The 23865-nt window shown below is 39.2% G+C and overlaps 1 protein-coding gene across 6 annotated transcripts in view; it reads right to left on the minus strand.

Annotated features, from left to right (window-relative positions):
- The window catches only part of LOC133489834 (PALM2-AKAP2 fusion protein), a 127596-nt gene that overhangs the window by 57098 nt on the left and 46633 nt on the right, over positions 1 to 23865 (minus strand). For 5 of the 6 annotated variants that reach the window (XM_061798995.1, XM_061798992.1, XM_061798993.1 and 2 more), the window contains exons 2-3: positions 17958 to 18221; positions 9442 to 9493 (exon numbers count right to left, since the gene is read on the minus strand). In XM_061798995.1, the coding sequence (XP_061654979.1) occupies positions 9442 to 9493; positions 17958 to 18040 (135 nt within the window). In that variant the 5' untranslated portion in view covers positions 18041 to 18221. The remainder of the gene's footprint in view (positions 1 to 9441; positions 9494 to 17957; positions 18222 to 23865) is intronic. The other variant, XM_061798996.1, reaches the window with a different exon arrangement.

Consider the following 23865-nt stretch of genomic DNA (forward strand, 5'->3'; position numbering starts at 1 on the left):
GGTAGCAAAAATAGCAGTAGCACTTCTACTGTGTGTGGGGGGAAGGTTGTTGGGAGACTCATCTGAACTATTTGAATGGGTATCTTCATCTGTGGTAATCTCTGGACTCATGAAACAATATATTAGTTTGAATATACATACAAATAGTATGATATGATTTGTGTTTTAAAGGGTTGGTTATTGTGGGTATGTGTTAGATTGAATTCACGTTCACAGTAGTTTCCTCCAGAGAGCACACCATCCTCCTCCTCGGAAAAATATGTTGACATTCTTGAAGACACATTAATAGCTACCCACAATCTGACTCACTGAGTGGTTGACCAAAGTTTGCTTGCAGCTGGACCCTCATACACAGATAATCACTTGTTCCAGTACTGGTGACACACTTCAATTTAAAAAAAAATTGGATAAAATGTAATTTCTTCAAGGGAATGTTAATGCAACTTCAATTCATCTCAGTAATCAAGAAGAGGAGAGTGGAGACACAGATACAGCAGGATTTTAACCTGAATTTGAAACAGTTTTTTTGTTGGTGTTTTTACTGTGGTTGTCTGTGAAAATGACTCCTACCATGTAATGTTTGCTCTGCTTACTTTAATCTGGCTGTTGCCCAAAAAAATAAAAAATATATGGTGGATGATTACCCAGGTACAAGCAAGCATGGCATACATTTTCTGACAGGCAGTTCAAAAAAATTGATTGTTTAATTTCAAACTCCAGGCATTCCAGAGACCCCAACATGTGTATACAACCAATTAAAAAGTCAATTTTTGATATGTTCTCTAGAAAGAGCTTTTACAAGGCTGGCTCTTTAACACCATCATTCATATAATGATAGTTTATTAAGCCATGGAAGGGAATTAAATGTCTCATTCATATATTGATGATACAACAGTCAATAATCATTTAAGTGTTGCCAAGTAAAGTGCCTACAGTAATTTGCCTGCGCTTATAATTTTGTAAGGCAGTGCAAAAACGCCTTGGCATACGGCAGCATATCACATTGTATGACCCATCAAGCGAGACATGGGGAAGAATAATGTAAGATAAGAAGAAAACACCAAAGGTTATGGATTTAGTGAGAGTCCAGCTAACTATACGCTATGAACAAAATCTGAACAAATCAAACGTCGACCAATATCTCCATATGGATTGTGTTCGACTTTAGAAGGTCCTCAAGCAAACCAAAGGTTCACATGGAGTAATTTCAATGTGAACCCAAACTATGAATATGCTGGATGCCACTCACAAACCAAGTATAACATCACTCCATGGTCAAAATGAGGTACAAAAGTCACACAAAGATCTGCTGATGCTTCCCTCATCTTAAAGAGACGAGCGGTACAACACGGATGCTTCACATTCTGAACATTCCAACACACCCAAAAGAAACATCTCCCTGACGAAGATCATCTTCCATTCAGCCAAATGCCACAGAGTGCAGAGCCCGAAATGGACCTTTATGGAAAACATTGTACCTGCAAGCTCAGGATTCTATTCTCTCACATATAGCAAGTTTGTTTAGTAACCTAAGTGAAGGCAAACTCAGTAGCTTCTCAGCAAATGGTGTCGGGAAATGCAAATCTGAGACATGACTGAAATAGCTTGCATGCCATTGTCATGCAATAGCAGCAGGTGTCGTCTACACTCATCATGTCCATGCTGGGATGGCATGTGTGTACAAACTGTGCACGTCTTCAATTTCCTGAAAAAACTGTGGACGTGCAAAGTCCTCCAACCCCTAACAGAAACCAGAAAACACGAAAGTGAAATCAAGTCAAATCTTTACTGCATTGTCAACTGGGACTGCTAAGTTGTTTTAACCAGTTGAAACTTATCTGTTTATATAAAAAACCGGTAAACCATACCCACAATAACCAACCCTTAAAACATTTGATGGGTACCGGTACGTATTGCAAGATCTGAGATGGATGGGCCTACAAACACATGGGGGCTGCCATCTTGACGGTGCATAATTAAGTTGTAGTGGCGTATCAGGCGTACTAATTGCTAACATTTTGGGCAATATTTACAAACAGTTAAGGATCCTTTCACTTTGTTGTAATACTCTACTTTGGGTGAAGATCAAATGTCATGGAAACAACTTTAAAACAGCTGGGCTCATTCTTTCAGCATTCCACTCTCTCCTGTGTCATTTAAATGATGTCCAATCTCATTCACAGACATGACCATTCAGTAGGTCCAAAACAGCTGCTGCTAATTTTGGATGGCATGTAATGCCTGTCGTGCCCGAGACCCCCTACTACCTAAAAAAAACTACCCTCCCACCCCATCTCCATTGCCTGCACCCTATGCAGTGACTTTGGCCCAAGCAGGCACATCCCCACACACATTCATAGACTGCCCATAAAATGAGCGTCCCATTACCACCTTTCCTCTGTTGCGACTAAAAGATCCAATCTGTTCAGATAGCTGTTCTACTTTCCCGGATAATCCAAGGTTAAACCGCCTATTGATGACATCAATTCAATATGACCTTAAACTATACTGTGGATGGACAGTTACGCAATAATCTTGGTGATGTATCATAATTATTTTAGCTCTGCCTTTGTGATGTTTTCCTATATACTATTTTCAATTTACAAGGCAGAAGAGATTCTACTGGTCATTTTTGCCTTTTTGGCTCACCAGATTGAATCAACATGATCCCATGTTAATGCACTTTCAAACAATGGGATACACATGGCACAGAATACATCGTAGGTCAGCACCTGATAGCATTAGGAAATACAGCATATTTTTGCATCAGGTGAACCAAGGAAAATCCATTCATGCTTATGTAGAGTATTTATTTCATGATATTGAATACAGTGGACCCGATATTCGCGGGGTATAGGGACCGGGCCGGACTGCGAATAGTGAACATCTGCATATAATTGATACCCATTATAACTGGATTGGAAAAAAGGAAATATTCAACTCCCCCAACCCCTCTCCCATTTTTTTTAACCCCAAAAATTCTTGAACAAGCAGGGATAAACCACTACTAAGCGTTTTCAGGGTTGCACCACCCCCCCCCCCCCCAAAAAGAAAAGAAATTGAAAAAAATGTGGCGTTAATATGAGTTTGACTTTTACAAAATTTTGAAGAACAAAAACCCCAAACAAATCTGGTGACAGGTGAATCTGCGGAGAAAGCAGGGGCCCACTGTACTCCAGTAACAGTGTTTGTATTGAAATGTTTTTCTTTTTTAACATATCTGTATTTGCTGCATCTGTGCTTCACCATATTGAAACACCTTATTTAAAAACAATATTTGAAACACCTTTTAGTATTACAGCACAAACTGTAAAAAAAAAAAAAAATACTCAAATTAATTACGCAGATTTTTTTAAAAATCAAACCCGGGCATCATCATCTTTGTGAAGGCAGATAATTTTGATCATACTTGGATCATATGAGTAACCTAATGTCGTCACATTTTGACATTTTCTTATTAAAAAAAATATTGAACAGTTCATTAACTCAATCATTGCTGTGGACTGAAATCCAAATGTTCACTGCCACAAACGTATATTTTTGTCAAGTTCATTTTTCAACGGGCAGGGGTGGAAGAGGGTCTCGCACAGGTTTTCTGTGAAATTCTAGCTTGTAAATACCTAAAGACAAACAGACGCTGGTAGATGTCAGCATTGCATTGCTTTGATTTAAGATAAGCACAGCTTTTGGGTAGAAGTAACAAATAAGGTAGTGAATATCGGCTTGTCACGTTAATTATGAGGAAGAGAAATGACAACAGGTTGGAAGTCGGACAAGTTTAGGCATCAGTCTCTCGAACAGAGTATGTACTATATATGTGTGATGATAGAAATGGAATATTTGTATTGGTAGTAGCAGAAAGCGTGTGCACCGATCGTAAGAAAAGATGACACAGTTCATTGAGTGGATGTCAAACGGCATGTAAAAAGCAAAACTTGAGTCATGCAGAATCAGAATCATCTTTATTTGCCAAGTATGTCCAAAAACACACAAGGAATGTGTCTCCGGTAGTTGGAGCCGCTCTAGTACGACAACAGACAGTCAATTGACAGGGAACACTTTTGAGACATAAAGACATTGACAAAAAACAGTCACTGAGCAATAAAGCGTTGTTAGTTATCTGGTAATGCCGGTACATTTTTTTTTGACAATTGTGCAAAACGATGCAGAGTCCTATAGCACTTATAGCAGTTCGAAAGACTAATATTGAGTGAGTCAGTGTCACTCAAGGTGCACTGCTTAATTGTATATCTGGAAATTATTATTTTGCCAACAAAACCCTCTTAATCTTGCTTTTTTTTGTTTTATATTTTGCAGTATACTTGACATTACTTTTCACAAAAAGCTCGTTTTCTTCGTCTTCAGGTCATAATCTTGTCTTTTTGGTGAAACTAACTCATGTTGTACTGATGATTACGAAAGAATGGAAAATGCTAGAAACAACCTTTTTTTCTGGTGACAAGAGAGGGTCTACTCTTTCTTTTGGTAGGTTCAGTGCTTATATTGTCACAGAACATTCAGTGGGTCAGTCAAAATGCTCTAAAATCGCTGGCAGTTTGTGGAACTCTGCTTTGAAAATGGCTGGCAGTGAATGAGTTAACGGTCAAGTGACATAGAGAGGAGAAAATTGTCGATCCGTTATTAGGTAAACTGCACAGTGCTGCTGACAGCATAACCCCTCTCTCCATTTATTACTTTTGACGCAATCCATTCCTCCCGCCCTTCCACTGCACAGCAGTCACGAATCTCAGCACATGCCAATGTCTAGTTATTGCAGCCCCCTCCTTCTCACCCCGTCCCACTCACTTCCCGCTGTAAGACCCTCACTAAGTGGATCCAGAAAGTGTCCAGCATCCGTTACGATCACTACTTAGTCAGACTGGGAGCAATCTGTGGTTGAACGGGGGCTTTAGCAGTTAAAACATCATTACTTTTACAAGATTGCAAATATGAGTCTTAAAGAGGTCGGGTACTTTATCTAAAACTTTGATCTGCCACAGTTCCTGTCTCGTGGTCAGTGCCTGCAGATGTCTTCTCCCCAACACACACACACACGTTGGAAAAATGATTGTGGCGTGTTTGAGGGCAACTTAAAGTCCAAAGTGCTGAGGTCATCTGTGTAAACATGTCCCAGAAACAGCAGCATGACCAGTGTGTTCACACGTTTGACATGGATTTGCAGTGTAACCTCCCATGCCGCTATTTGTGCCATGGGAAATGGCTAATTAAAAAGCCGTTGCATTCGTCATTCATTGGTTGATTTTCAAACCACGCGTCCACCCACACACACAAAGACACACCCTCACATGCAAACATACACTGAGCCACACATGTAATCAGTTCTTTAGGAAACCCTGACCAGACTCTACTCCCTAACTAGTATAATTGCATGTTAGGACCATGCCAATTACAGGCCTGAATTTAAAAGCATGACATCAACTTAATCTGACCAATTAGTAACCACAGAAACTGGCACCACTGGCATCTGATAGGCTGTAATCACAATCAGACAGTAGGAATCCCTGTTTGTGTATTTGACAGCCAACAGACTGATGAAGAAACAGAAAACTGCTGCGCTGAATGAATAATGGTCTCAATATGGCCCTGATATAATGTTTGATTCGTTTACAAACCTTCTGAGTTTAGCTTAGATACAATTTGGGTTTATGTTTTTTTGTTTTGTTTTGTTTTTACAATGTGTAACATGTCTACGAAATAAAGTTATTTAAATAATCATATAACTATGCGGGCTTGGGGATTCGGTCAACTCGGAATTTGCATTTTGTGGACAAGGCGTGACTCCCAACTGCTTGGGGCACGGTTTGTGTGCAATGCTCTAATTCTGACATCTTTCCATTGAGTGCATATCTGCATTATCCAAATAGTGCATGCCTAAATCTCTGGCATTGTTACGCACAAATTGGTTCCGTGGTCTTTAAAGGGGGCATATTATGGAAACTGAGTTTTTCTGTAACGAGACCAATTAGCCATTAGTTAGCACCATCCCTAGTCGTCATGGTGATTAAAGCCGTACTCAGCTTGGCACACCCTCCAGCAGATGTGTGAGCACTGTCTCATTTGCATGAGACAGAAATTCCTCCTTAAGACAGGCTGATTTCAGCAGGGCTCTGAATAAAAAGGTCAAAAGTGTGCTGAAATCTTTGATCCTTGGGGGATTTTGATAAAGGATCACAGCAATATTATTAAGACACCTTTGAATTGTTTTGAATTTTGGAAAAAAATGCACAATTATTTCTTATTTAAATAACTCTTTTATATTTTTAGTTTTTTTTATATATTTTTGAAGGGAATAATACAGACACCCACACACTAGATCCATCCATTTGCTATAGTGCTTGTTCTAATAAGGGTTGCAGGTGAGCTGGAGCCCATTGCAGCGGACTGGGGTCAAGACCAGCCAATTGCAGGGACCTACAATGTCAAACAAACCCTTTTCCAAAATGGTATTAATTATCAAAGCTTGTGAGACATGGAGTGGAACCCCTGAAGCTAAGGAAGTCAGCTTTTCTCATTCTTTACAGTTGTATTCAACTTTCTAGCACTATCCTGGAGCGTGAAATTTGAAGCACTAACTTTTTCAGATGGCCTACTTACTATGCCTTGGAAGTCCTGCAATGACATTATAACAATGACAGTTATGTCATAATTCTTATGAATCTGGGAGAGTAAAATCTACCATTAGTTCACTGCTTTATTCATGAGTTACCCTACATGAGGTACCCTCTGTGGTCCATGTACATTATGCTTGCAGCTGTCTGCTACCTCACAGAGGCTTTCTATTTAAATGGATGAAATATGACAAGGGCCTGGCAGCACAGTGATACATGTGGCGAGCGCATTTGCCTCACACTAGTTCGACTCTTGGCCTGGGTCTTCCTGTGTTCTCCCCATGCTTGTGGGGGTGTTCTCTCAGTACACCATTGTCTGTAGGCGTTAATGTGAGTTTGACTAGTTGCTTGTCTGTGTGCCCTGTGACTGACTGACAACCAGTCCAGGGTTTACACGGTCACTAGCCCGAAGTCAGCTAGGATAGGCTCTAGCTCACTTGAGACCCTCAACAGGATAAACGCGAGTAAATAGATTAATCTATGATGAGGGACAACTTTTCTATACCATTTGACACATTCAGACAGAGACAGATTGATATACAGCATGTGTGATAGGAAGCTTAATAGAGGTGATTGGTGTCAGCGCTTGGCTCTGACTCGAGTTAAGTCTTCCAGCTGGCTAAAGAAGTGACGAAAACAGACAATGATGTGAACGATAATTACATTTTGGACTATGAATCATTGATGCGATTATTGGCTCATCAGCTGTAGAGCGCTCACACTGTAAAGCTCCATTTGAGGGTGCTCTGATGCTTAGTCAAACAAAAGTAGATTATTTTAAAAAGATAGAAAAATAACGTATTAGGTGAGAGTTCAATGCACAGATACTGTTTTAAACATTTCTCAAATTCCAGTACGCATTTGGGCATGCTTGCCGTTTATTAATATTATCTTTCCTCTGCCTCTTGATTGGCTCCTGTATCTGCATTGGACCTGCAATGCTTTACACACTTTAAAGCTAACAGAGAGAGTGCTTAGTGACCTCAGAGAATTGTCAGCAGTGTAAAATTAACCCTCTGGTGGGTTTGCTTGGGAGCCATTAGTGCTTTTATTGTCTTTGGGAGACAAGACAGACTGGCTCAAATGAATTACTCGCATCTAAGGGCAATGTTCTTTATATCACAGCTTTTGGAGAACCTCAAATAGGATATTTCTACGATGACTACATGGCACAATTCTCTGTAGGGGAAAGTTTACAACAGCTGGCACCATAATCTGCATGCTTTGCAAAAATGTTTTGTTTTTCTTGGCCATGTGCATCACCCCAAAGTATAAAACTACAAGATTTGTCCACCTCTTTTCCACCAATGGGAGCTTTCCACTTGGTTTCTTAATGTACCAAGCTCGTGGACATAAATGAGGCCTGGTATGGCTGCCATGTTTCATTGTGGCTAAAATAGTTCCTCCATCTGCTGCAGCTGCTGCTGCTGTTCCCCTCACTTGTGTGCTATGGGAATGTGTGTGTTCCTCTGCCCCTTGAGCGTGTGTGGTATGCTTTGGTTATTGCTGGCGCCAAATTTAGTCACAGGCAGCGAACCCAGGTCTGACTGTTGCTCTGAAGTCCTATCAGCAGATAACCCAACACTTCCCAAGAGACCTTGATCGCACAACATGTCGTTAGTAAAAACCTTTAGTTCATCTCCATCAAGCAACTTAAAAAAACTGTGCAGTAACCACATTCGGTCTCCCCCGAAAAACACACAGAAAAAGGGGAGAGCTGGACAAGACGAATAGAGCAGCACTTCCAAAACAGAAGCCATGATGTAGAAAGCCATGATATCAGACCCCAGGCTTACCATTTTGCCTTTGCTTTATTTTCTCGTTGTGCAGCGAGTCTCATTAGTCAATGTTGCCTTTTTATCATCATAAGATTTTTAATGGTGTCCTACGTGTCCAATTCAAAGAATGTAGCTAAACAACTAAAACATGCTTTACAATGCCATGTCTTCAACAACTACTTCCATTGGCTGACAAACCTGTCATAAAAAAAAATAATAATAATGATAATAAACATACTTCCGCTTCAGACCGCACCTTCCCCACTCAAGACAAGAAATATTTTGCATTAATTTGTGTTAATAAATCAAGCACTGACAACGTTGGTATATTTTACTGAATCATTTGTGTTTGATGCTACATATCAGAATCAGGTGGCACCAAATTCTTATGTAAAATTCATTACTATGATAACATCATGGAAATGTGTCATTATATGTAGCCATTAGTCATTGGAGGCCACATATTTCAGATATTTTCCCTTATGGACAGAGCCATTCCAGCCTGTTTAAACATAAAATCATGAATGTACATGTACACCATACATTGATGTCTGATAACATCATCGACAATTAATATCAAATACTTAGTAGAAAACTGTTCTTGCACCTATAAAACCTTCCAACCTGACATACTAATAAGGTTGTCATTTGACAGTGACAACATGTAGCTTTTGATAGAATCTACAACTAAATACTGCTCACTTAATGCTATGTTTACCACAGTTACCATCTCGACTACTTTAAACACGCACGCACACACATATTTATCTGTTCTGTGGAATGAATAATTGCATCAAATTGAAGCAGATGAAACGTGAATGAATGTTGTGGTCGATGAGACACAGGCTAGTGAAAGAGGTTGTAGGACTTCAAAGGTGCTCCATAGATGGCAAAGTGAATAACACACAAGTAGATGAAAAGTGCCGTCATCTATCCGTCAGTCTATGAATTTGAGCCAATCACAGGCAAACAGACAGATGACCAAGGCAACACAAAAAGGTGAGTGGAGACAGTTTGAAGACACTTTGACTTACCGCCAAGGCCTGCAGCCTCTCTTTGTGGAGCTGAGCCTCCTCACACGACATCCTGAGAGGGGAAAGCAGGGGAGCGGGGAGGTGGGGAGGGTGAAAGGAGAATGAGAGGTGAGACTTTGGGAGAGCTGGGGTCCTATATGTCAGAGACTCTAATGGAGGGTCAGGGGGTTGAGCAGAGTGGGCAGGAGAGGTATCAGGATGAGGTCCTTCGTCAGGAATAATCCAACAGGCAGGAGACAGCTACCAAAGATCTTTCATTCACTGGCCACGAGTCTGCCACTCTCTGTCGCGATCAGCCACTCTTTCTTTTGGCCCGGCGTCTCTCCTCCCATTCGCCCCCTGCTTCCCTCCTTCTCTCTTTTTTAGGCAAGAGCCATGTGTGATTAAACAGCTGGGAGGAGCAGCTGAGGGAGAGGGAGGGAAGAGACAGCGTGAGGGATGGAGTGAGACCACAGGGAGAGGGACAAGCAATAAGAATAAAGAGATATTGGGAAAAGGTTTACTTTTACTTTCTGTCTAAACCCATACTGGACCAATAGATCAGTTGCTCCCATCGTTTGGCATGTAAAGCATCATCCATCGCACATTTTTCATCCAAAATCTTCTTTCCGGGTTGCATGGTATCTTTTCTGATTCTGGTTATTTGAATGGTTTTGACAGGCGGGTCTTGTCGGAGAGGAATCAAAAAAATACAACCTCATCAATCTGGTTGCCATCTCTTGGCAATACTCTTGGCTCACAACACTGGAAAGGCCCTATAGTTTCACAAAACTTTGTTCAGTTGTTGAGTTTGAACTGCTGTAAGCTGTTATATCGTGAGAGACCTTATCTCAACAAGCATTAACGGATTGATTCCATTCAATTTTAAAAAATTTTTTAGACTCTACATTGAAAAATATGGACATTAATGCAAGTCAGTGTATCTCACTCGTAACCATCAAAAGAGGAACTTGCTATTTGTGTGTTGTTGTTGTTTTTTGCAACAAGTCGCCATCGTTGTAATTCAGTGACAGATCGATAGAGCAGGGTCATCGATGAATGATCAGCCAACCAACTCATTGCTGGTACTTTCTTACGCTGTCATGAATCATACAAATTTCATGGTTCCTTGTTCTCCAAGACAACATGCACAACCATTTCCAGATGCGACACCCTCATCAGTAGTAATCATCAAGGTGACATCATCATTATGTGCCCTCCAAAGCTAGTCTGTGATTCCTAGGTGAATGGCTCAGTCAGTAAATCCAAGTGCCAGACAGGCTTGTATTAGCATGAAAGGCGTAAGTGATGTCATTTAACCTCAGAAAACTAAACCTTACTGATAAACTAGATTACGTCATAATTCAGATTAGCTTTGTGGTAAAATCACAGTTTTGGTTAAACTTTACATTGTGAAAAAAATGTTCCATGACCTGAAATTTCGAACCATTACAATCATTTATTATCGTCATCATCTTATTAGATTCAAAAGTGTACTGATTGAAATGTTTGCTGGTTGGAGCGTCATTTTATCCAGGTAAAACATTACCATTAAAGATTACCAAGAGTGTTTCTTTTGTTTTAGATTTTTTATCTATTTCATGTGAGTAGGCGGTGATGCTGCCCAAACACAACATTTTACAGCACAATCTTCAGCTTCTATTTCTGGATATTCAGTCATATAGTACACACATTACTTTTTTAAAATATATATTTACATCAGTATAAGGGCAATGGTTAAAAAAAATATAATAATGGTGGACGGTATTGAAACGGAATTGGGTGAATTGTATTGAATTCCCCCAATTTCCTACACTATGTTTATTAATTGCAAGTTAGTGTTATTTTTGTTCCATTCAAAGTTTTGGTGAGCACCGACTTGTTTTTAAAGTTATGTTGTCATCTTTATTCCTTGCTTGTCTTTTAATTAGATACACCACTGCCTTGTTCTACAATTCTTTATTTTTTTTTTATTTCAGCTATCCTTCATTGTATACTTTTTCTACTCCCTCCTTCACACACGTTCCCTCCTTACTGCCTATACCTGTCTCCTCCCAAACATTTGTTTTCTATCACTTTCTTTTTCTACCCTCTCTCTCCGCCTCCTTCGAGAGACTAACGTCCTTATAAGGGAAAAAAAACAGCAGCAGGGCTCGTAGACTCAGTGGGGAATACAGAAGCATGTAACACACACAAACACCTACACTGTAGATGCAAACACGCTCAGACATAACAGACTTCGGGTTACTCAGCGAGAATAACAACACAAAACGTGACTGCAGCTGGACAGTCATTGTCCTGTTACTTGGCTGCTGCTATGGACCAATAAATGAAACATTTTCTCTCAGTGCAGTTTGGGATTCGGAAATTTAGAGATGCAGTGGTGACTTGAGATACGATAGACCCTACTTGCGGGGTTTTTATTTTTAGATTTGAGCTGCCGTAACTTCTGACGATTTCTAGTGAACTCAAATCAACTGACTTTCTATCAAGCAGTACAAAAAAAGGAGTCTCAATGAATTAGTCATGATGCACAAACTGTTTAATTATTTACATAAAATGTAATCATGTTACTACTTTTTTTTAATAAAGTAAAATAGAGTGCTATTTTAAGGCACAATTGTATTTGAAAGCTGATGAAGACATTTGAATCTGACCAGTGAAAGACAACACCCTTTACCTGATCACCACATCATTGTGTAAATGAAAAAGTTAAGTGTGAATGGCAATGACAGTCACAAAGTAATGCTATTCCTCACATAGTGGCCAAAGCCTTTTATTTGCTTAACTGCAGCGATTACTAGGAGCTCTATTAGAGGCAACCTGTTTATTGGGTTGGGGGGAGGGGGGTGCTGTATTTATATATTTTTTTTACATTATGTATTTTAACTCCCTGCTAACGTTCCAACATTTTCCAAACTCAGATTCTTTTCAGGTTATTGTTGAAATCTTCAGCACCTTTTACATTCAGCGGAACCATGAATTCCACTGTAACTTCACTTTCACAAATACCATATCTGCTGCGTGGGGCGTTTACATCAGTATAAGTTTGTTGAGTTCTTTGTCACATTTCTGCCGGGCCAATTATATTATTATATATAATTAGATATTATAATTATATTATTATACATACTCGTGCACTCACTGTAGTAGTCTCGCCACGGTCCACTATTTGCATATCTGTTGTTGAACAATTCTGGCCACTTATGCCAGAGTAGCATCTGCCCCACTTGCACACTGATTGAGGAGTATCTGCAACATTTGCACAATCAACATTGTCCCAGATTATCGCGCTACTAGTCACTTTAAACTGCATACACTCCAGAAAGTCTCGCCACCCTTTGCACAATAGTCATTATTGCTATATTAGTCATTCAAACTGCTCTAAGTGCTAGAGGGCTCTGCATCTTTTTGCACAATTGTCAAAAAATAAAAATAAAAATAAATACATTTTTAAAAAATACATAAATTGTACCGGCATTACCAGATAACAAGCAACCCTTTATTGCTCAGTGACTGTTTTTCTCAATGTCTTTATGTCTCAAAAGTGTTCTCTGTCAATTGACTGTATGTTGTCTGTCGTATTTGAGCGGCTCCAACTACCGGAGACAAATTGCTTGTGTGTTTTTTGGACATACTTGGCAAATAAAGATGATTCTGATTCTGATTGTCATGTGGTAAAGACGACACGTGGTGATGTCAGATATCACAGTAAAGGTCATTACATCCACCTTGTGCCATCACCTGTTTTTTTTGTTTTTGTTTTTACTTGGAGTTTAAAAAGGAGCCAAATATTTGAGGTATGACATTTATTTATTCAAGATCTTGTTTTAATTCAGATTCATATAAGCCATGGTGTCTACTAGAGCCATGACACACTGTTAAGTACTTTTCTTATTATTTTTATTTTGCTCCTGCATTTCACTTTCCTATCATATTGTGTTAATGTCATGCCTATGGATGCATTATACATTGTATTTGGAGATCAAGTTATACTATGATGCAAAAACTCATGTTGTTTTGGGGCATTTGGCCTGTACGTCTCTTACATTCATTATAATTTCTAGTTTCTCCAACATATTCACTTTATCAGCTTTACAATTTGATTGTATCAAGTTCTGCATCTCACTGTTGGTGGTAGTAAAATGAAAGTGTATCCCTACTAAGACATGCACATGCAGACTATCAGGGTCTCATAACCAGACTGAGTTGTACTGTACAGCTGTCTGCCTTGAGAACGCGCACCAGTCAGAGACATGAGTCTGGCTTTTCTCTACAACCTGGATTAACACCAATCACACCACGAGTCCACATTGGCCTGCGCACGCTGTCGTTCTTCACATGCTTCTTCTATTTATCACAACCTTTTCAATTTCTCAGACCGCATTGTTCTGGCCTGATACAGTCATGCACCCTTCTTCTTCACCTCCTAAAATTCTGCCAGCTTCCCCGACCAACGCTATTCTGGCGTCAGTTTCATAGTTGCCCACCTCCAAAGACAACGGCATCATTGTTCGTCTGCATCGCCACGACAACACAATGACTTCACTGCAGAGTCAGCCCAGCTCCGCCCACCCTCAATCCCGTAATGGCCTCCAGATGTGGAACTACAAGCAGGATAACACACACACACACAGGAAAATAACAACATACACAGTGTGATGGAGGAAGGGGGACTTTGTAAATATCCACAAATAAAGTAAATTGGAAAATCTTGCATGAGTCTGAGTGAATGCTTAACCTCAAGAAGCTATTTTTCTGCTAATGGGACTGCCAGAGCTTGTTCTCATGCATATCTTATACATCTGTGAGGTCTACTTGTTTACATGTGACACCGCCTGCATGTCATCTTCTCTGCTTGCATAGTATATTGGAACACAATCAAAAAGTTTAAACAAATCTGGAAGCATTTATTTGATGTTTTGTGTAATTGCTGGCTCACAATGTATGCAACGCAAACTGGCTGCTCTCAAGTGTGCAGATCAGGGCTGAAAGAATCTGATAGTGAGCCACTAGAACTCCACGCAGGCTGCGAAATAGACTCCACATCAAGGTCAGAATATTGATTTCAATGTAAAATTAACCTCTGATACTCTGGAAAAGCTCTGATCTGATTCACACGTCCCTGCAACGTGCTGTTGTTTCTTGCTTTTCAACAGATATGGTCAGTCTGCCCAGGAAATCACTTAGCATCCAACTAATGGGCTAAAGTTCCCACACATAAAAAAGCCTATAAGTCCCCATTTAGTGTTTTTTATGTTTATTTTTACTTATTCACGAAACAAAAATATTTGAAAAATAATAACAATAATGGACAGGCGACGTGAAAGTGGCACAAGCCTCTCTGCAGAAACTGAATATTGTTTTTGTAAATTGTGGCAAAAGATAAAAAAATATATATATATTTGACTTTTGATTCTGTACTGGCAGCCATATGAATATGTCCAGTAATAGCATGATACAGTACACCCACTCCTCGTTTTACTACAGCATCACTGTGGCTGCTTGTCTTCTCAATCTCAACACCTCATTTTAGCCTCAGCTGGATGAATTGAAGGTGTAAATTCGGATGTGTATTTGTTTGAATCATTTCCAAAACTCTGTCAATTGAGCCAGAAAGACACAATAAATAAACTAACACATGGAAGTGGAAAAACAAGACTCACCGCATAAATGCCTAATGAAGATGGGGCAAATATAACCACTAGATAAAGGACTGTTTCTGACACTAAAGTGCCCTCCCAATAACATATTTCTTGTTTTTTATTCATAGTGACGCAACAAATTTGAAAATCTTAATAATTTTAACTTGGTGTGTGTCATTTTCTAAGACTGTCTAACACTCTGAAGGGACACTATTACCACCATGATTAGCCTGTTAGCTTAAAAACATTTATGGTACAACCAACCCACAATGGACCTGTCTCTTAAAGCGACATTGACACTCTTACCATCCAGTTGCTGGTCAAAAATAGTAACCTTATACTGGTATGTAAAGCTGAAGGGATGCATGTTTGAAAGAACTGCTGACAGAGGTTAATTTTAGGTCCTGGGCGTTGGTCGGTATACTTCTGATTGTTAAATGTATTTTATTCACAAAGAACCTCTATGTACTTTGTCTCTGATACCTTAGAAAAACTCATTCATCATTTGTCTTGATGACATTACAGACTATATCCTATCACTCTGCAGGATGATAAATATATATATATATATATATATAATGCACATATGGAACTTGAAAATCACAGATGAGAGTGTGGACCTCCTTCAAGGCTAAACAAACATGAGTTGGATCAGCACCAAAATTGTATTATGCATTATTTATTGAGAAATTAATTATCTCATAATAGGATCTGGTTCATCCAAGGCCCATTCCCTACTGCCTCTACAACATTTCATGCAATCCCTTAATATTTTAAGGCTGTTCAACAGTCCGGGGTCTCCGTTGTCGTATTTTACGCTTCATAATGCGCCACACATTTTCAATGGGAGACAGGTCTGGACTCCAGGCAGGCCAGTCCAGTACCCACACTCTTTTACTACGAAGCCACGCTGTTGTAACACGTGCAGAATGTGGTTTGGCATTGTCTTGCTGAAATAAGCAGGGGCGTCCATGAAAAAGATGATGAAATCCCTAAATTACTTGCAATTGTATGTTGAGGAACATTGTCCTTAAACTGTTCGACTATTTTCTCATGCACTTCTTCACAAAGAGGTGAACCTCGCCCCATCTTTGCTTGTGAATGATTGAGCAATTCAGGAAAGCTCATTTTATACACAATCATGGCACCCACCTGTTCCTAATTAGCCTGTTCAGCTGTGGGATGTTCCAAACAAGTGTTTGATGAGCATTCCTCAACTTTCTCAGTCTTTTTTGCCACCTGTCCCAGCTTTTTTGGAACGTGTTGCAGCCATAAAATTCTAAGTTAATGATTATTTGCTAAAAACACTAAAGGTTATCAGTTTGAACATGAAATATCTTGTCTTTGTAGTGTATTAAATTAAATATAGGTCGAACATGTTTTGCAAATCATTGTATTCTCTTTTTATTTATGTTTCACACAATGTCCCAACTTCACTGGAATTGGGGTTTTAGAATACCAACTTTAACAAAGCGGTGTTTGGAAACTCAATTTGTTTTTTTCTTGAAAAGTTGTAATTTTGGAGAAGGGGGTATTTGTTTGTTCAAAGGCACAAATGGCAATAAATTGTAATCACTCATATTGCGATAATGAACACAAATGAAACATTCTAATTATCTTTGAATCAACACGATCATGGTACACTACTTCTGTAGACAGGGTCATACAGCAAGCAAGCAAACCAAGTCATGGGGCCGTCCACATCTGTATATTCCAAAGATTTTTTTATATTTCATGAACTATATAGTCCTTAAAATCCTTCCTGGGTATTCTTATCTAACAAGTGAATCATCTCAATGTTCAACTGTAATTGATAAGAACGTGAATCAACATTTAATATAGCTTACAATTTTGATGGCTTTAATACTCACATCTTTGTGATGAAAAGCTTCTCTCGTCTCAATTCTTCATTGAATTCTCCTCGGCTGACACTGACAGCAGTGCTACTGCAATGGGCAAGAATGTGTGGCTCTTGCTTTTGTTGGTTACATACATTCAATGTCACCGTTGAAACCTTTGGTAGTTTTGATAAAATGGTTTGTTTCACTCTCGCCTTCTCCTCTTCTCCACTTCACGAGGATAACTCTCACAACGCCAATGTTTGTTGCAGTACCGTTTCTGAATCAAATCTGCATATGCACAGTCAGCAGATAGAATAGTCCTTTGCATTAGAAAGGAGGGGGACCACTCAAAAAGATCATAATAGAGCTAAGATCTAGTTTTAAATCGCGTGAGTTAAGACTAAAAAATAATAATTGTTTGAAATTGGGGAAAGAAGCGTCAATCAGTTTTTATGAGACATTTGGGCATCCATGGAAATCTTGGCAATTGTCTGCCTTTTGGTTATGGTAAGTCTGTCCCTGACTGTAAAGAAAGATACATACACTAACAGTAAAACACGTAGAAACGCATTGAATGAAAGGGTCTGCAACATGGCTTGTCTGTGCTGACACAAGGAGGTTGGACTGAGACTGCAGCCTGCACATCGTCAATGCTGAACATGCAACATTACACACATCCTCCATCACACTCACTGCACTGCACTGTATTGTGGTGTTAAAGGTGTGGATAGAAATATCCACGAAAAGGAGGACAAATACATGACAGATCTGATGGAAGATGGCGACAGATAATATGTAACAATTTGCTGATTGCACAGTGCTCTGCAAAGGGAGTATGAGTGTGCATGAGGCCAAGCAAGGAAGGAGTGTACAGTGTGTTCCGCGTGTCCCCTCTCCAGTCATGACTGAGCAGCAGCCTCACCATGACAGGGCGCTGGTTCCCATGACAACCCCTGTCAAATGGAAGGGCGAGAGATGGAGGAGTACATGCAGGGAGAGGAGAAACGGAGGGAAACGATTGATAGAGATGAACGCTGAAGTGTCTACTCACCGTACTGTCACCGTGCCATTCCGCTGCAACGGTGTGTCCGACATTATGGCTGCAACACCCTCTGCTCTTCTTTTCTTCTCCATTCCTCCCTCTCTACTTCTCCTGTCTGCCGCCGTCCTTTTTGACAGGGTTGTCTTTCTTCTTCCTCTCCTCCTCCCCTTCCTTCTCTTCTCCTACTCCTTCTTCTTGTCTTTTTGGTGAATGTTTGTCACGCTATGTGCCGGAGAAGCTGCCGCAGCTCCTGCATCCCTGCATCATCCGGCTCTAGAAGGGATGGAGGGGAGCATTGTGTGTGTGCGTGTGTGTATGAGATAGAAAGCATTAGCAGGGTCACTCGTATGTCAAAATATGCAGGATGTGCAGAAAATACTCCTCTGTTGGTCAACGCCCTGATTTCAAAAGTGTACTAACATAAGAGATGTTGTATACTAAAACTAATTCTACATGATTACCTGCAGATTAATAAAACAGCCATCCAGATCAACTACACAGTAAATCTAGCATGAGCAGCAGACAGCACATGGACATCTTTAGGCAACAGGAAACATTTAAAGCTACAAGAGTATGACCAGTTCTGCCAGATGTAGCCAATTTGAAAACGGACACACATAATCTGCAGAGGATTTACAGCCTGCTCCACACTTGGTGCTGCTGTGTTGTTAGTAGCAAAAATGTCCGATGCTCCCGACATGAGTGCACATCACAAAGAGAATGCTTCAGTTATCATATAATTGTTTATTTAATTTGTTTCGTTACATTTCATTTTGATTACTTAAACTGCATGAAATCATCTTTAGATGTAATCCATTCTCAAAAAAGAAAAAAAAAAAGAAAAAAAAGATTCCCCGCCATAACTTGAGTGGACATTCACACTGGATACCAGACATTTAAAAAAAAAAAAATAAATAAATAAAAATAAAATAAAATGTTGATGAGTGAAGAAAAATAGTGGCTGAAGCAAAAAGGGCACTTCTTTCATCCAGGCCAAAAAGGGCAGGTGCTTGAGCACCACCTAGTGGCTATGTGTGAACGTGCCTGCAGTGGAGTAAGGGGAAAAAAAAAAAAAAAAAAAAACTTACTCCACTGGCAATTTTTTGGGGTTATAAACACAATGTGGTGAACATGAACATAAATGTGTAGAGACACTTACTGGCCACAGTATTGTGTATACTTGCACAGTCTAATGAGATCAAATAAAGTGCAAGTAAAATATTCTGCCTTTAGGTTCATTGTTGTGGTTGTAGTTTACAGTGGAGTTGAACTAAACTGCATCCTGCTGAGAGTAGTTTGAAGATTTTGGTATAGATGTAATTTAAACGCATTGTCAATAGTTGTGAAAGGGGCCAAAACAATGCATGCACAATGTACCAATTTCTGCCCCCCTTTCAGTGGGACAGCAACCACAGGACCTAAAGGGTGCATCTGGGACAGTGTGCTTCTTCGATTGCGCAACGGTATTGACATTGTGTTCAAGGTATTTTTACACTGGAATGAGTGACTAGTTATTCAAGTGCTGTAATAAGAACTGTTTACATTTTGATTGTGTAGCGGCTTAATACGCCAGTCATGTAGCAGCAGCATTATTTTAGCAGATCATTTGAAATTGCAGAATTAATGAGTACAAATATAATTTTTGGCGAAAAATTCCAAGTAGTCAGCAGTCAAATTCTCATTTTATTTAGATAAAGCTTCCCCATTTCCCCACAGAGACGTTTTAATCAAAGCCTCATCGGAGGTTCTTGTGAGCCAAAATGTTTCTCATTCTTGACTGACACACACTCCATATGAAGTCCTGTCGAAGCACTTTCTTCTTCTTATCTGGCTCTTCTCTGTGCCCTCCATTGCTCTCATTCATGTGGACTTCATGTTTCTCATGTTTATGATTCTCATGCCAGTTATCCCAAGGGCACTCCTCAAGTTGAGGTACTGACCTTACATGGATAGCACACATGCAGGCACTCAGCTTTTTATGCACACAGACAGACAGCCAGACACTGCAGTTTTATTCACGGAATTATTGTTATATTGCTTATTATGTTACTTAATTGTACTACAGCAACATGTAATGCATTTAAAAGAAATGAATCTTCATTGTATTTTTGTTGTAATTGAAATTTGAAAAAATCAAAACAGTGAGAGACACATAATTAGACAGCAAAAATACACATTAGTGAACACAGTCCAGCAAATAAACTGATTAATAATAATAATATTGCTGGTGGTTCTTTTGAAGAAAGGAGAACACTGCCCTCTTGTGGAATAGTGGGCGCTATTAGAACGTGATAAACCTTTTTAAAAATACGAGCTACTTGGGTACTGGTTAATAAGGGCTACCAGTTTGATGCACACTTTCGAAATAAAATTTTAAAAAAGCTCGAATTCCCCTTAATTATTAGTTATTATCAATCATTAATGATATTCTTCTTTGTGAGGACACTGCGCATGTTTTTGATTTCTCACAATAATTATCAACAATGTTTAACAAGACAGGAAACAGATAAATATGCAACTTTTTTTCTATCCATCTCTGCCAATGTTTACATTTTCAAATGATCACTTCTGCAATATTCCTAGAGAATCACAATGTCCCATCACTAAGAGACTCATGTGGCCCTTGAGGGCGATCTGGTGCCAGTGGGCACCATGATGGTGACCCCTGTTCCATAGTGTGTACGGTATCACATAACTTCAACTTGAATTTTGACAGCAGTCAAAATATTAGGTAGCCGACATCGGCACACTCGAATGACATCCACAACATAAACTGCCTCAAATTTACATTCAGGACAATGCATTATATTGATACACGTCAGTGGTATAAGGTAAACAGTTCTTATTACATCACTTCTTTTTTTTTTTTTTACTGAGTTAATAATCCTTGAATTAAATAACACTTTTTGTTGTTGTATTTTTGGTTACTTTATATTACTGAACATGAACAATCCATTAAGATGTATTCCTTCCTTTATCGTATAAACAGAGCAACAGAGTACTGCCAAAATGGAGCCTTTTTGCAGAAAGGACCACAGCATATTATAGTCCATGGCATAAAATCCAATAAGACTGTTTTATAGACAAGGGTCCCACCAGCTGTGTCTTATCTCCCATCTTTTTCTCTGGCTCCACAAATTACATGTGCAGATGCCTGAGTGAAACACCTGACCAGTAGATTTGTGATGAGAACAGGATCACATCTGGTGATGTTGCCACACACTACTGCACCAGCGAGAAATCAAAGGCAAGGAGATGGTGCAAGTGGAACCCTTAAGCTACAGGAAAGACACAACATTGTCTTTTTATGTCCATTGTAATGACATTTTTTATTTTTTTTTAAAGGGCACATTTTTGCTGAGATTTGTTTTCTTTTTTTTTTTTTTTAAACAACTGCTTACAAATCATTCGTTGACTACTCAATTATAATACCTCCTCAACATCACTTTCCTTTAGGTAAAAGACAAAGCTAAAGTGTCATATGTTATCAACCAGTCAAGAAAAATAAAATACACAGTTTTCACTTTCAGACAATCACTCTCTGGTAGTATTTAAGATTAGGATAATGAAAATCAGTTTTAATTTGAGAATCAATCCTTAATGACTAATAAAAAAAATAAAAAAAACAACGTTTATATACAAACTGTAAATACAGTGCAGTACATATTAAACCAGCATTCACCATCAGAAGAACACCGTTAGAGGGCACTGTCTTTCCGAATTTCAGGTCCATGCAAGAATAAAGAATAAAGCAAACTACCATAGCTATTGTATAGTTATTAAAATCTATTGACATCTAATGTCACAATAAAGAATATGTTTCAATGATAAGCAGTAATGTGATACATATGACATTATATATAACCTTAATTCGAGTTCATCCACTAATTGACTTTACCTTGCTTTTTGGTATTCTTAAACCAAGATGACTGTATACAATAGCTTCATATTTTCCTTTTAATGTGAACACAACATATAAGATGCAATTTTATCTTTTTACTTGTCTTTAGGGATTGATCAGGTTTCCCATGTTTTCATTTGCATCACAGTAAGTTGAATTGAACAATTTATAAAAGATTTTTGTGGCTGTGTGAAAAGTCCCTTCGACTGCAGTTTAAGAATGAACGAGGAAAAAACATCTAATGTGAGCAATAGTTTCAGATGCTGTAAAGCTTTGAGTCTATGCCTCCATCCATTTTCTAAAGGGCTCATCCTCATTTAGGGTGACTTTGACCTGCTAACAACTAGTCTATTGTGCTGCCACTTTAGGTTTATGAACAGCCTAATTCTTCACAGTGAAACAGCCAATAAACTTGTACGTGGCAGTTTACTGACCAACAGAAAGACAAATTCAATTATAAAACAACAGCTTGTCAGTGGCATTCCAGTGTGGAGCTTTGTCCTCAACAAAGCCATTTATCTCGACAGATTCAAACATCCAACAAGCAGTGAAGCTGTGCGACCCACTTCAGCTGAGCAAATATGTGCTGATGAAAAATTCACCAACATCCCGGGCAGAATTTGGGAGAAGATAAAGCATGATGACTTTCCTCTTATCAGTGCAAAGTCATTGAAACAAATGAAAGATTAAAGAATTTAGCGCTATTTTGTTTCGGGCAGGAAAACATCAGTAATTGTTTTTTTGTTTTTTTGAATATGATGTCCTTATTCAAACCCCTTTCCCAGCTGGGAAAAGCTCCTTTTTTTGTTCTGTTGTGTTATAGGTGAGATAAGGTGAAGTCAGAATAAAAGCAAATTCTGATTAGTCATCGTGACGGTCCAAATGCTTTTCTGCATCTATAGAAATCCACATTACATAGACTAGTTTTAATATTTAATTCTGGACCAATATTGCTCTTCTGGCCGAATCGGACAGACACATACACAAACATGCCAAAAGCTCAATTAGGCATGCATAAATGTGGCATAGGAGGGATTCCTGATAAGGACAAAATAGCTGGGAAGGCCCTTGAAGCGACTGACTCAGAAATCCCAAGCACTGGTTTGGAGGAGGGGAAGTCTTGAATCATTTTAGGGAGAGCTCTGTTCACAAAGGTTGCAGGGAGTGTGAGTGCATACAGTATGAGGTCGCGTGTGTGACGATAAATGCTTATTTTGTAATAGAATAGATCAATAATTGGGATTTCTGCAGGTCTAGTGTGGGTAAATATGTGTATCCTGGAATGTGTTCAAGTGTGTGTGTGTGTGAGTGTGTGTGTGTGCGCACGTGTAGCTGTGGCACGTTAAAGAAGGCCAAGGCCCCCGGGACAAACGTGGCCACTTACCCGCTTGGTTGCCATGGTGATGAGGAGATGGGAAAGGCTCTATCGGAATTGCCATTAAAATGGAGAGCAGCGAGCGCACGTACACACACACACACACACACACACACACACACACACACACACACACACACGCAGACAAAGAAAACAAACACATTCGTGAGTTGGGGTGATGTGGGCTTTTTCCACATAAGGGTCATTGTTACGGTCTTTTTCTTTTTTTAAAATAAGCACTCTGATTGGCCTGGACCACTCTTAATGACATTGATACGATTCCCCAGGGACATTGTTTGTGCATGTTAGTTTGAATGCAGTCTGGTTTAATGTGTGCATACGAGTGTGTGTGTGTGTATGCATACCACAAGTTACTCATGTCTCTAAAGATTTGAAGATTTTATCAATTACTGCTAAAGGCCAGCCAATAGTAACCTTATTAAGTAAAGGTTTGTGGTCAAGACTGCAGAAGGGCAGAGTGTAAAGATTATTGATCAATGTTTGGAGCTAACAAAGCAAACCGACTTGCTTACCATTTGAAAATATCAAGCGAAAAAGGATGTGTAAAAAACCGGTGAGCCAATATCAAATTATGTCACTGTTACTTAAAAAAGCATCTTATGTTAAACAAATAATTGTAA

This window comes from Phyllopteryx taeniolatus, chromosome 15, assembly GCF_024500385.1.
Source record: "Phyllopteryx taeniolatus isolate TA_2022b chromosome 15, UOR_Ptae_1.2, whole genome shotgun sequence".
Taxonomy (NCBI): domain Eukaryota; kingdom Metazoa; phylum Chordata; class Actinopteri; order Syngnathiformes; family Syngnathidae; genus Phyllopteryx; species Phyllopteryx taeniolatus.